The following is a 13,349-nucleotide window of genomic DNA, read 5'->3' on the forward strand; positions in this document are numbered from 1 at the left end:
GAAGAGATTTGAAGAAAAACAGTTTTCCACATAGAGTGGTGGACACTTGGAACAAGCTGGATGAAACAATAATGTGTGTAAAAACCATATACGAATTTAAGAGCAAACTAGACACTGCGAGATACAAAGGCAAGACACCATGAGTGTAGCTCCCCTTCCCATAAGATACAAATAGGTAAATATGACAAGGTAAATACACACACAAAGGGCCTCTTCTCCCTTATAAAGAAGATAGCCAGCCAAGGCATGCACCCACTCCCACCTATTCCACTCCTATCCAACACCCACTGTTTCCCTCTCATCTTAGCTCCTCATAGATGAAAGGTCATTCCTGTCTCCTGCCCACTGCCTGAGTCAAAAGTAATGCAACAAGACACAGTACATCCATAGCAGGGCCACAACCATTAATAGAAGTTTAAAGCAAGAAAAAAGGAGACATAGATTGGAACAATGAAAGAGGAGAGACAAGGGAGGAGGTGGGTGGAAGGAGGGAAAGCGAGATGGAGGGAAGGGAAAAAGAGACAAATGAGGACATGAGATATTGAAAGGGAAAGAAATAATATGAGAGAGAGAAAAATGGAAAAACTGAGATAGGATCAAAGAGAAACTGCATTAATCACTAATCTCAACTCCCTAACTACCATTTCCAGCTATACTTCCAACCCACTTTCCTCACCTGCATCCAGTGTCTCACTTTGACAGGTCTCGTCTGTTGCAGAGGAGCAGCTGGATTGGTGGTTAAGGTGGCCAGCACCTCCTGCAGATCCAAAAGGCCATAGAAACCAATACAGTCACTCAGTGCCACAAGTTCTCCGTGACTTAGTTCCTCTAGGTTATGACTGGCTGTGAAATGATCATCATGAATTAGTAATCCTTTAAAACCAGGAAGACTAAATACAGACAAACAATGTATATACTTTTTCCTGGGATCTGCTTTTGGATTAATTTGTTAACTTTGGTTATATATAAAAAAGTCACTGTGTTGAAAAAAATAAAGGCACAAATTTTGGACTAATACAAATGCAAATGAAACTCACATGGGTATAAGTTGACCTTGAAACCATTGGCTGTGATACGAGGGTCCTTAATGGTGGCAACTTTTGTGGTGGGTGAAACTTCCTTCTTCAGAATCAAGAGGGTCTCCCAATTACTTCTACCAAGAACACTGATGACAGAGATGAGATACCAAAGGTAATAAACATGATTTGTTCCACAGTGATTAAATCAATGAAAGATATTTAAATGCACAATCATAAACACCTGCAAGCCACACAAGAGTTAGATTAGCTCACCTCAGACTTGGTTACCACTAGCACTATGACAGTCAACAAAGAATTATCTTGGTTCCAAAAACTACGCACTTTAAATGCACCCATTACACAAAACAGGGAACACATTATGTTCCACTGCTCAACTTTCACACAATACAATTATTACATACATACACATAACAAGAGGCCCTTTCCCCTTTATAAAGGGATGGCCAGCTTAGACATACACCTACCCTTTACCCGTCCAACACCCATTTATTTTCCCTTTTATCAGAGCCCCTTGTGGATGAAGAGCTGCTGGACTGGTGGTTAAGGCAGTACCCATCCCTGTTCCCCATTCACTGTCTGGGTCAGACACAATGCACCAAGACACAGTATTTAATAAGAATAACAACTGATGATTCAAGTTTCACTGAATGGAGACTTGTAAGCCCACACAGATAGCAATAATCCTTGGACCATCCCTTAGATCTATTTGAAAAGAACTTTTTGACTATTATCTGTGTTGTATTTACCACACCTTCAAGAAGTGACACAGACATGACAGGAGGATGTGTCCCAAAAGGCACAGCATCCTTAGAGAGCACCTAGCCACCCAATCAGCATTCAGAACAATTCACAACCCTCCACATCCAACTGGAGATGTGGTTTTATGGGGTTGGTACATGGTCTCTAGAACACACTCAATGCTCACTCTATCTTTCACAACATTTAAACTTCCTTCCTATACTCCTATAACATGTCTATGGGTATTAAGAAGAGAACTGGCCCCTGCCCTCTGACATATTCTGCAAGTTAGTGATATGATAACAGATCCAGGTCCTTATACAGGTCATAAATGCACAAGACCCTCATAGAAACACGCTCACACATACACCTTTCTAATGGAATGGCTTAAAATGCAATGCACTTTCAAACACTAAACAATATACTACAAAATGGGCCTTCTACTTTAACATACTCAGTCAAACACATGCCAACACACAGTAAATATAACTTATGCCTACTACAAATTAACATTAATGAAAATGCAAACAAGCATGTTTAGTTATAGCAATTTTTACACATACACACCATACACAATACTAATACAAGAAACAAAATTAACACTACAGACCACACTACAAGTTTTTGCAGATCAAAGATGAACTCATAATACTTATGCACAAAAGCATATTATTCTCCAACATTAATAAGGAAACTAAACAATCACTCACACACACTACAGTACAAATAATTACCATTCAAACACAAGAAAAACACACATCACAAACATATACATGTCACTAACCACATAAATGCCCTAAGGATACACACCCTAACTCTAACCACTTAGTGACTTAAATGCACACCACCCACACAGAATCAGCAGACCAAGGAGGAAATAAAGTTCTAGACCAACTCCTTAACCTAAACATATTCCAGAAAATTCCACACAAGACAACTTCCCAATACAATCAATGACTCAAAGAGTGTATTGGACAGTATTAGCTGTTTTAATAGCTTTCACCCTTTAATACAAAAAGCTCAGGAGTGGCTATTTCATATTTCCTGCCGACACAAAGAGGTTCATTTCTGCTGGGTTCCATCACACGTGGTAATCCACGGTAATGAACTAGCTGACAAGGAAGCAAAGGAAGCTGCACAATGTGACAACATGCCAAATACCAAGATACCACATTCTGACATGAAAAGAATAATAAAATCCCAAATTTAAAACAAATGGCAAGAGCAATGGTCTTCTCCAGTTTTAGCTAATAATAAGAAATATAAAAATATTAGAAATTCCATAAATCCATGGGTTTCTGATTTTAACTTGAACCGCAAAAAGCAGGTTATTTTAACCAGATTAAGGATTGGACACACCCGCCTAACCCATAAATTCATCCTGGATAGCGGTGGTGCACCTGAGTGTGCTCATTGTGGCACTTTGATGTCAGTTGAGCACATTCTGGTGCACTGCCCAAAGTTTTTAAATATAAAGACGAAGTACAATCTTCACCCAAAATCTCTCAAAGGGATTTTGGGTGAAGAGGCTGATATTGATAAACTTTTTGGATTTTTAAAAGAAACAAATCTTTTCAATGAAATTTTTATCTCTATCAATTTTTTTTTTTATTTACTTCTACTTTTTATCTATTTATTTTTTAACCAAATTTAATGATTTTATATTTGACCAAATTTCAATCTTTACCCACTCCTCACCAATCAGTCATGACGGCGCTGAATGACCTCCTCGGTCCCAGTGCCTGGCCACTGGCCTAAATATCATACCATACCATACCAATACAATCAACAATCCCCATCTAAAAATGAACAACTTCACATTACCCATTAAGAACATGGTATAGAACAATGTATTCTTGTATTGACATTTGGTGCCTGGCACTTCCTTGCTTGTCTTATAGGAGCACACTCTGGGAACATCAATATGCCTCCATTTACTTCAATGTGTAGAGCTGCTTTGTGTAAAACTTATGAAAAAAATGTAGAGGAGGAGGATGGTGGAGGGGGAGTGGATGGACAAGTGGGTAAATTAATATTGTTCACTACTTTTATCACACAAATATCCAAATACCCAGTTAATGATTTCAGAAACAGTGAAGTGCCTATATCCTGTAGAGAAGATAATCTTGTGTGCTATCTCGGTAAAAAACACTAACCAATTACTACCTATCTATAACCTATATACCAAGGGATTTTTCATCACTTACAAGGGAGGTAGCCAAGTCAAAAGGCAAGTAACCACTACCACCCATTTCACTAAATTACCTACATACATACATATACCAAGGCTTTTTCCCCCTTTCAAGGGAGGTAGCCAAAAAGAAAAAGGCATAAAATCATTCCCCCCCATTCCATCCCTAATTACACTCCACTCCCCTCCACCCTCCCTCTTATCTTAGCACCTCCTGGATGATGGGTCATTCCTGCACCTTGTCCACTGCCCTGGGTCAGAGGCAGTGTCGCAAGTCACAGCACATCCATAGCAAGGCCGCTTCATTAAATTGGCGACCCCCCCCCTCTCCGTCCCCCCGTGCATAAAAGGAGAAAACAGGGAGAAATCCTTTTGGGCTGCGTCAAATTCACCAAATTACACAGCCAATAAATTCAGAAACCCACCTGGCATTGAAGGGAATGGGGTCTCTAGTGTATGAAGCTGGGAGAACAAAAGTTTTCATCATGGAGGTGTACAACATAACCTCCTGAAGGCGAGCTGTGTTTATACCAAAGATATCCTGTCCCTGACGACCTAACCACCCACCATTGGAGCCCACAGGTCCTATTACCATCATCTTTTGGGGTGTGTCATTTTTTTTCCTGGAAAAAAAAAAAAAAAAAAAAAAAAAAATACAATACTTTGAATTTTTTTTTTATAATGAAGGGGAATTAGAAAGATACAGGAATACATCAGTTGTAAACCACAGACATGGAAATAGCTTGAATGTGTTGAAGGTCTTTTGTTAAAAGGAAATAACAGTGAGCAGGAAATGGAGGGAGGAAGAGAAGAGGCAAAAATTCATTAATCTACACAATCACAGCACTTAAAGGTTTTGTTCTTGGTAGACAATTTCATACAGTTCAGGGGCCAGGAGGTCTGAAATGAAATAAGTTTTTATGAATCTGAGGCACTTTCTGCTTTAATTCTGCCCTCTTCGCTAAATTTTTTTGCCAAGCATTAGGTGTAACAAAAAATAAAATGCACAAGTGTAGAATGGGCAAAGATTGACTTTAGGATACAAAACGCACTAAACAAACCTTTTTTCTCGTTCTTTAAGAATTTTATGTATCTTCTCTATATTAATCTTGACTTCTCTACACTTCTGTTCCTCTCTTCGAATTTGTATGTTGGCATTGAGGGAGGTATTGGTAAGAGGAGTTGGGGCCACAAACCTGAAAATAGATTATGATGTAAGGGATGTGAGGCAGTTCTTAAAAAAAAAAAAAAAAAAAAAAAAAAAAAAAAAAAAAAAAAAAAAAAAAAAAAAAAAAAAAAAAAAAAAAAAAATTTAACACCTTAATTTTGGTGATGCTCATGACAGATTTCATTCAAGCAAACACTAAGCTATTTCATAAGATGGGAGGGGACTCCACCATATTCAGGGTTTAAGACTATCCAGATGAACTGATTGCCCCAATAAAGTTTTGTAGGGATTTTTGTTATAGTTACTGCAAATGACTTTATGATGGTGGGTCACTGTATTGAAGAAGTGAAAATGTCAAGTTAATTTTGAAACAATAATAATACTGCCTAGAATTTCACTGACTGTGTAGCTGCATATCTCCCTAATCCCTCTATGCACTCATTTAAATCCATCCAAAAAGCCTCCCTTTCTCTTTTCAATACCAGGCCCATATTCACTACCAGGCCTATATACACTTACAAAAATCCACATCTCCCTTCCCAGTTTCACCTTCATCCACATTAACCTTGAAGAAACCTCCTTCCACTCCACTACATACCTCTCTTCACTTACTAGTATAGCCACCCCTTCTCTCCCTCATCTTCTCTTCACTCCTTAGAACCTAGCAACTACACTCCCAAACTCACACTTGCCCCTCCCTCCCAACTTAGTTTCACTTAATGCCAACACATCCATCTTTCTTCTCGCAAACATTAATGCTAGTGTAGGAAATGAACCAATACACAGTGGTTGGGAAGTGTGGTGTTGCAGGAAAAATTGTAGAGGAGAGTTGATGGAGATGCATCTAGAGAGTTGATGATAGCAAATACAGTGTTTAGGAAGAAAGTCAAGCATAAGTACACATGGGAGAGGGTGGTGGATGGAAGGGTGGTAGATAGAGCATTAATGGACTATATAGTGATAACCAGGAGTACAGTAGGAAGAGTTAAGGATGTACATGTTCTAAGGGGAGAGAGTGTGGGAATATCAGATAATTTTTGGTGGAAAGTAAGTTGAGAGTGGATGATAGATGGAGAAAGAGGAAATGGACAGAAGGTAGGGAGGTGCTTTGAGTGAACTGCTTAAATGAGAAAGAAAAGGAGAAGGAGTACAAGAAGAAGCTGAGAGAGGAGTGGGAGGGAGTGAAGGATAGAGTAGAACTAGGAGTGGAGGAGGAATGGGGATGGTCCAAGGAGAAAATCACAAGGTGTGCAAAGATGGTGTGTGGAACAAAGAGGACGAGAGGAAATAGAAGGAAGGGTAGTGAGTGGTGGAATGACAAAGCAAAGAAGGTTGTAGAAGAGAAGAAGCAAGCATTCACAGACTGGTTACAAAACAGGATGAGGGAATCATATGACAGGTACAAAGAAAAGGGAAGTAAAGCATAAGATAAAGGAGGCAAAGAGGAGAGCACATGTGAAATGGGGTAAGAGTATGACAGAAAATTTTGAAAGTAATAAAAAGATGTTTTGGAAAGAAATTAAGAGAGGAAGATGAGGCGAATCAATTAGAGAAGAAAAGATAAAAGGTGCAGATGGAGAGATGATAATGGAAGAGAAGGCAGTAAGAGGAAGATGGGCAGAGTATTTTAGGGAGTTGCTAAATGTGGAGGATAGGGAGGGGAAGGTAGTTGCACTGGGAAGCACAAAGAAAATGACTGTAACGAGTGAGGAAAATGGAGGAGAAATAAGGAAAGATGAGGTGAAGGCAGTTGTTAAGATGATGAGAGCAGGTAAGGCACCTGGATTGGATGGATGTCATGCAGAATGTCTGAAGAAAAGAGGTACAGTGATGATGGACTGGCTGGTGAGGTTATTTAATGTTTGTTTAAGAGAGGGTAGAGTACCAGAGGACTGGAGGAGTGCCTGTATAGTTCCACTTTACAAGGGAAAAGGGGACATATGTGAATGTAGTAGTTTCAGACAGATCAGTTTGTTAAGTGTAGTTGAGAAGGCTTATGGGGGTGTCTTGATTAAGAGGATTAGGAGAGGAACAGAGGGAGTAATTGGTGAGGAACAGTGTGGGTTTAGGACAGGTAGAGGTTGCATAGTTCAGATTTTTGTGGTAAGACAGATATGTGAGAAAGCTATAGGAAAAGGTAAGGATGTTTTTTGGGCTTTTATGGATTTGGAAAAGGCTTATGACAGGGTAGAGAGGAAGGCACTGTAGGAGGTATTGCAGATATATGTTACAGGAGGAAAGCTTTTAAGAGCAGTCAGGAGTTTTTACGAGAGTAGTAGAGCTTGAGTTAGGATTAGAAATGGAGAGAGTGAGTGGTATGAGTAAAGGTGGGACTTCATCAGGGATGTGTTATGCCACCCTGGCTGTTCAATTTATACATGGCTGGGGTGGTGCGAGAGGTAAATGCAAGGGTAGTTGGTCAGGGATTGGAGATGATTAAAGAAAATGGAGAAAAGTGGGAGATAAGCCAGTTGTTGTTTGGTGACGACACTGCACTTGTAGCAGGATCAGAGGAGGGATTGAGGAAGTTAGTGACAGAATTTGGGAAGGTGTGTGAAAGAAGGAAGTTGAAGATAAATGTGGGTAAAAGTAAGGTGATGAGATGTACAAGGGGAGAAAGTGGCTATTGACTGGAATTGAGTATTAAGGGAAAGAGACTGGAGGAAGTGGATAGTTTTTGATACTTGTGTGCAAATGTGGCAGGAGAGGGAGGCGTGGAGGTAGAATGTAGATTGAGAGAAGTGAGTAAATGCCTTGGGGGATTAAAAAGTGTAATGAGAAATAGACATTTGGGAATGGAAAATGCTAAGGAGATTGTATGAAGGAGTGATTGTGCCGACAACACTGTACAGAGCAGAAACATGGAACATAAGAGAGGAAGAGAGAAGGAGTTTGAATGTGTTTGAGATGAGGTGCCTGAGAAGTATGATGGGGGTTACTAGGCTGGATTGAATGAGAAATGAAGAGGTGAGGAGGAGAATGGGGGTGGAAAGGGAGTTGGGAGATAGGGTTTATGAGAGATTATTGGGATGGTTTGGACACATGGAAAGAATGAGTGAAGAAAGACTAGTAAAAGAGGTGTGGAAGGCAGAGGTGGAAGGAGTGAACATGAGGGGACAACGTAGGATGCTTTGGATGGATGGGGTAGAAGGGGCATTGGGAAAGAGGGGAATATCTGTTGAGGAAGGACAGGAGAGGACAAGATAGGGGTGAATGGAGAGTGGTTGGGTATGGATGATGCTGTGATGCATGAGGGGGAGTGGGTGGGGGATGGGGGGTGAGGGAGTATGTGTGAGAAATAAACTGACACAGCCTGAAGGGATTTCTCCCCGTCTTGTTTTCTGCATGAGGGGACAGAGAGGGGAGTCACTGATTTAATGAAGCGGCCTTGCTGTGGATGTACTGTGTCGTGCAACACTGCTTCTGACCCAGGATAGTGGGCAAGATACAGGGATGACCCATCATCCAGGATGTGCCAAGCTAAGAGGGAGGGGAGAGGGTGGAGGATGTTGGGGAAGAAATGGGTGGGAGTGGATTTTATGCCTTTGTTTTTTGGCTACTTTCCTTGTAAGGGGGAAAAAGCTTTGGTATATGTATGTCTGTGTCCTTAGTCTCCCTCTGGGAAGAAACTCTGGATTAATGTCTGTTGCTGGTTCAGTCATCACCTTGTAGCAATAGGCCAAGGGGGAGTCAATTGCCAAGTCTTGGCTCTCCTTATGTGGAAAGGTGGAGAGAGAGAGAGAGAGAGAGAGAGAGAGAGAGAGAGAGAGAGAGAAAATCTTGGGGTTGATCCAGAGATTAAGCATCCTTGGGACTGCATCTTTAGACTGTAATGTGGATGAAGACATTTAAAGATAGGTGGCAAGCAATGTTCCCTCTAATTTTTTGCTGTGAGTGCACAGAAATTTGCTTGTGTGCAAACTTTGCCTTCTCTGAAAAGTATGTATTTACCTAGTTGTATTTTACGGGACTGGAGCTATGTTCGGGTTGACCTGTTTTTGTATCTCTCTACAATGGCCACAAAGTAATTTCATTTGCAATGGAAGCACTAGAGTTAGATGGGGGAATTTTTTTTTTATTGGTTTGACGATTGGCAAGTTACCATATTTTTAGAGAATTTATAAGTTGATGTTTGGGTGGAACTTCTTTATTGAATGGATTTTAATATCCTTTGAAAACCTGGTGTACACACATTTTTTCTTTATGTGCGCTAGTTGTAAAACATAGGTGTATGTGCACAGCTCAGAGAGAATGTTGGTGGCAGGGAGATGATTTTCTTTGCTGTCTGTCATTGGTCCCCAAAATGCATGACGGGTGTTTTTCATACACGATTTCCACATGTGATACATCAGTTTTCATTTACTTTAAGTTGTAATGGCTGCATGTGTTGATGCATTCACAATAGCTGATGTCAATGATGTATAGTGTTTGGTAAAGTTATATCTATCTATATACCAAGGGCTTTTTCCTCTTTACCAGGAAGGTAGCCAAAGTCAAACAGCATATACCCACCCCAACCCATCCCATTTCCATTTGGTAAAGTTGGGATGTATCAATTCTGTGATACAAGATCAACACATGTTCACACCATTTGTTGTTTTTGTTCCTGTATTTTGTTGTTAATGTTAATGCTGAACTGTTATATTCTGCTTGTGATATTCTGCTTGTGTAGTGTGGGACTGCTGTCTAATATGGTGCTTTGTGATGATACAGGTTATTCCTTGTGTATATTTCAGATTGAAATGTTTTATGTTGCCTTTGGTATTGTTTGTCTATATGTTGAATGTGGTGAACTCTCTTGTAGATCTATCTGGGAAAAAATACTAAACTGCTATCTGTGTTGTATTAGCATACAACTGTTTCTATATTACCAGTCCACAGAAGCAAGAGAAGGAGAGAAGAAAACTGTTATCAGCTCTCCTAGTGTGAAAAGGTGGAAGAAATACAGTCATATTAATGAGAAATAAGATCTTGAGTCCAATCCAGAGACCAAGTATCAGCCTCTTGGGGGTGCACTTTCAGATGGAGGAATGGGTGTTCATGGTTTTTGAAGACAGATGGCAGGGACATAAACTTTAATGTCTGTCTCACAGGATCACTCCTTATACCCACTGTTAGTCCCAGTGGGTGAGTACAGTCAAGCTGCCTGATACACAGTTAATTGGTTCTGAAATGCAGCTTTGGCACAGTAAACCATGCCATATAAATTACTAAACCAATGGAAAAAATAAAATTTGGTTCTGGAAACCTTGGTCCAAAGTCACCCTTTCTCTGTCAGCTTTTTTGTCACTTCCACTGTCTACTGGAGCATTTCTGTCCATGACTTCATCCAACTGAACATAAAAAGTGTTGGTGCAGCTGTTCACTGCATCCATCATATCTTCTGTGACCTCAGAACAACCAGGTATTTGATAGGAAACATTCACAAAACTAGCTGAGGTTCGTGACCTGGCCACTGGGATAAAAAGCAATATCAAATATAATGCCATTTTTTTTTTTTATTCATAAGCCTGGCACCACAGCACACAACAAAAAAATGTTATATACAAACCTGCACATTAGGTAACTTGACTAAATTTTCCTTGGTGTGAATAAGGCAGATGTGGAGGGAGTGAACATGAGGGGATGTCCTAGGATGAGGTGGATGGATGGGGTGAAGGGGGCTTTGGGGAAGAGGGGAATGTCTGTTGAGGAAGGACGGGAGAGGACAGAAGACAGGGGTGAATGGAGAATGGTTGTATATGGATGATGTTGTGATTGCATGAGGTGGAATGGGCAGGGGGATGGGGGGTGAGGTAGTATGTGTGAGCAAAATTTGACGCAGCCCGAAGGGATTTCTCCCCGTCCTCTCCTTTTATGCAATGGGGGGACGGAGATAGGGGGTCGCCGATTTAATGAAGCGGCCTTGCTGTGGATGTGCTGTGTCTTGTGACACTGCTTCTGACCCAGGGCAGTGGACAAGGTGTAGGGATGACCCGTCATCAAGGAGGTGCTAAGAGAAGAGGGAGGGTGGAGGGGTGTGGAGTGTATTCAGGGATAGAATGGGTGGAAATGATTTTGTGCCTTTTCCTTTTTGGCTACCTCCCTTGTAAGGGGGAAAAAGCCTTGGTATATGTATGTATGTATGTGAATAAGACAGTCATTCAATCTGTTGCCCTAGGTCTCCCTTGCGGGACATCCACAGCTCCCAAGTGATTGGTAATGGCTATGAATTGACCCTAAAATCACTCATGGTAGAGATCTTACATTGTTGAGTGATTGAGATAATAAAATAATAAACTGAAGCATAAGATAATAACAACCAGATGAGTATTTACCTATCTAAAGTAGAGCGGTTGACACTGGAATTTGGACTGGCACTGGCAAACCCACGGTTACTATTAATCTGCCTTAAATGATAGAGAAAAAAAAAATTAGACTTTTCTATGATAAATAAAAAGATGAACAAATAAATATTCAATATACAAAAAATATCAAATCATTCCAAACTTACTTTCCTGGAATAATTACATTTTTCAATAAGATAGTTAATACATTTAAGGGGGTACGCGACACCTAGGGGTTATTTTCTAAACTATTTAGAGTAAAGAGCTGAAACTTCTCAGGTAAATAGGTATCCATGTTGCCTACATTTTAGGTGAAACAGAATGATGTATGTACACATGTACATATACCAGTAACGACATTTAAAAGTGCACAGCATCATAATACGTGGACCAATTTGTTTTATATTTTGGCTATGATTAGTCAGTAGGCACACCTAGGGCCGGTCATTGAGTAATTGAACAATTTCCTTTATACTTTTGCATACAGGCATTTCAATTTTAATGTCCGGCAAAAATCGTGAAAAATGACATTTTTTGGTCTTGTTTCCATTATTACTCCTAACTCTTTCATCTTATTCAAAATATTTGAATGACCGGCCCTAGCAGTTACTAAATGTAATATTTCCTGTAAGTTTCATCTAAATCTGATGTATTTTAGATTTTTTATGATTAAAAAAAAGTAAAAAAATATCGAACGGAGATATGGCGACTTGAAATATAAATATATCTGTAACTTGCTTATAGTTTCACCAATTTGACTAATTTTTTCATGGCTTAATTCTTATTATATAATGGATAAGTACAGTAAAAATCATCAACATATTTTAATTATAAGTACTTTAAATAATGAAAAACTAAAGTATAAGTATATCACAGTAGTGGCGATGCACAGACGACACCATCATATAATTTGCTTTTTTGCACATTTGTCGGTTTCTTCATATGAAACCTCACTGCTGGGGGTCTTCGGGGTATTTAAATAATTGGAAAGAGGTTTATTTTAACCAGCAGTGGGTGCCTTTGGAAGTGAATCCTCTCTTACTTCACGAACCATCGATAGTAACTTTTACTTCCGGTAAAGTTGGGTCTTCCTTTTCTAATGCTGCATGTACATGTTCCCTTGTTTTTTCCAAGAGTTCCTCATACTTCTTTATGCTGGTCTCTATAATATGATGGCAAAGTTTACTAAACGTCTTGTGATGTATCATTTTCATGTTCATTGCCATGCACATTTTCTGTACTGCAACATCCCCACAGAGTAAGCCGGCCTCCACAACTCTGTTATGTATTTCATAACTTTCATTTCTACTGCCTGGTGAAGTACACCATTTGCTCTTTTCAGAGCACAACTTTCATTCTGCCTGAAATGTCTTCACCATTCCACATTCTCCTATCACTTCAACATACATCTTCTCACCACACTGGCATCTAACAAGCAAATTTATCCACGGCAAAAAACTGCTCTTCTCCACAATCATAAATTCACATTCATTCTTATCTCCCCTCTGTACAAATTCATAACTAATATCTAATTTTCTTGCTGTATTCGAGATGAATAAAGTACTTCATGGTGTAGAACCTGGCTACATATGTTGAGAGAGGTGGAAGTGTGGGCAGTGGTGGAGTGAGAGGTGGTGAGGTCTAGGCTAGTCGTCTTTGACTGTTTGCCATCTTTAACTGTTTTTTTGTCATTGTAGATATTCTTTTTGGTACCCATGATGACTGTACTAATGAGTAATATGTACTAGCTAAGGTAATATATTGCCAGGAGAGCTCATGAGACATGCGTACTTTTTGTTTCAAAGCTAGTAGGTAAGTGACGTCCAGCTGAGCTCCAAGTTGGGAAGAGCTATCCCTCCACCTTCCTCCATTCCCCTCCACCCTCA

At 39.9% G+C, this 13,349-nt stretch overlaps 1 protein-coding gene across 3 annotated transcripts in view; it reads right to left on the reverse strand.

The window, feature by feature from the left end:
* LOC143033392 (PMS1 protein homolog 1-like) overlaps positions 1-13,349 on the reverse strand; it is a 52,088-nt gene that overhangs the window by 11,002 nt on the left and 27,737 nt on the right. Inside the window, exons 12-16 of one of the 3 annotated variants that reach the window (XM_076198799.1) lie at positions 11,455-11,526; positions 5,031-5,165; positions 4,395-4,592; positions 1,038-1,165; positions 677-843 (exon numbers count right to left, since the gene is read on the reverse strand). In XM_076198799.1, the coding sequence (XP_076054914.1) occupies positions 677-843; positions 1,038-1,165; positions 4,395-4,592; positions 5,031-5,165; positions 11,455-11,526 (700 nt within the window). The remainder of the gene's footprint in view (positions 1-676; positions 844-1,037; positions 1,166-4,394; positions 4,593-5,030; positions 5,166-11,454; positions 11,527-13,349) is intronic. The other 2 variants (XM_076198881.1, XM_076198966.1) reach the window with 2 other exon arrangements.

Source organism: Oratosquilla oratoria, chromosome 1 (genome assembly GCF_046742065.1).
Source record: "Oratosquilla oratoria isolate Oo_2021 chromosome 1, ASM4674206v1, whole genome shotgun sequence".
In the NCBI taxonomy this organism is placed as follows: domain Eukaryota; kingdom Metazoa; phylum Arthropoda; class Malacostraca; order Stomatopoda; family Squillidae; genus Oratosquilla; species Oratosquilla oratoria.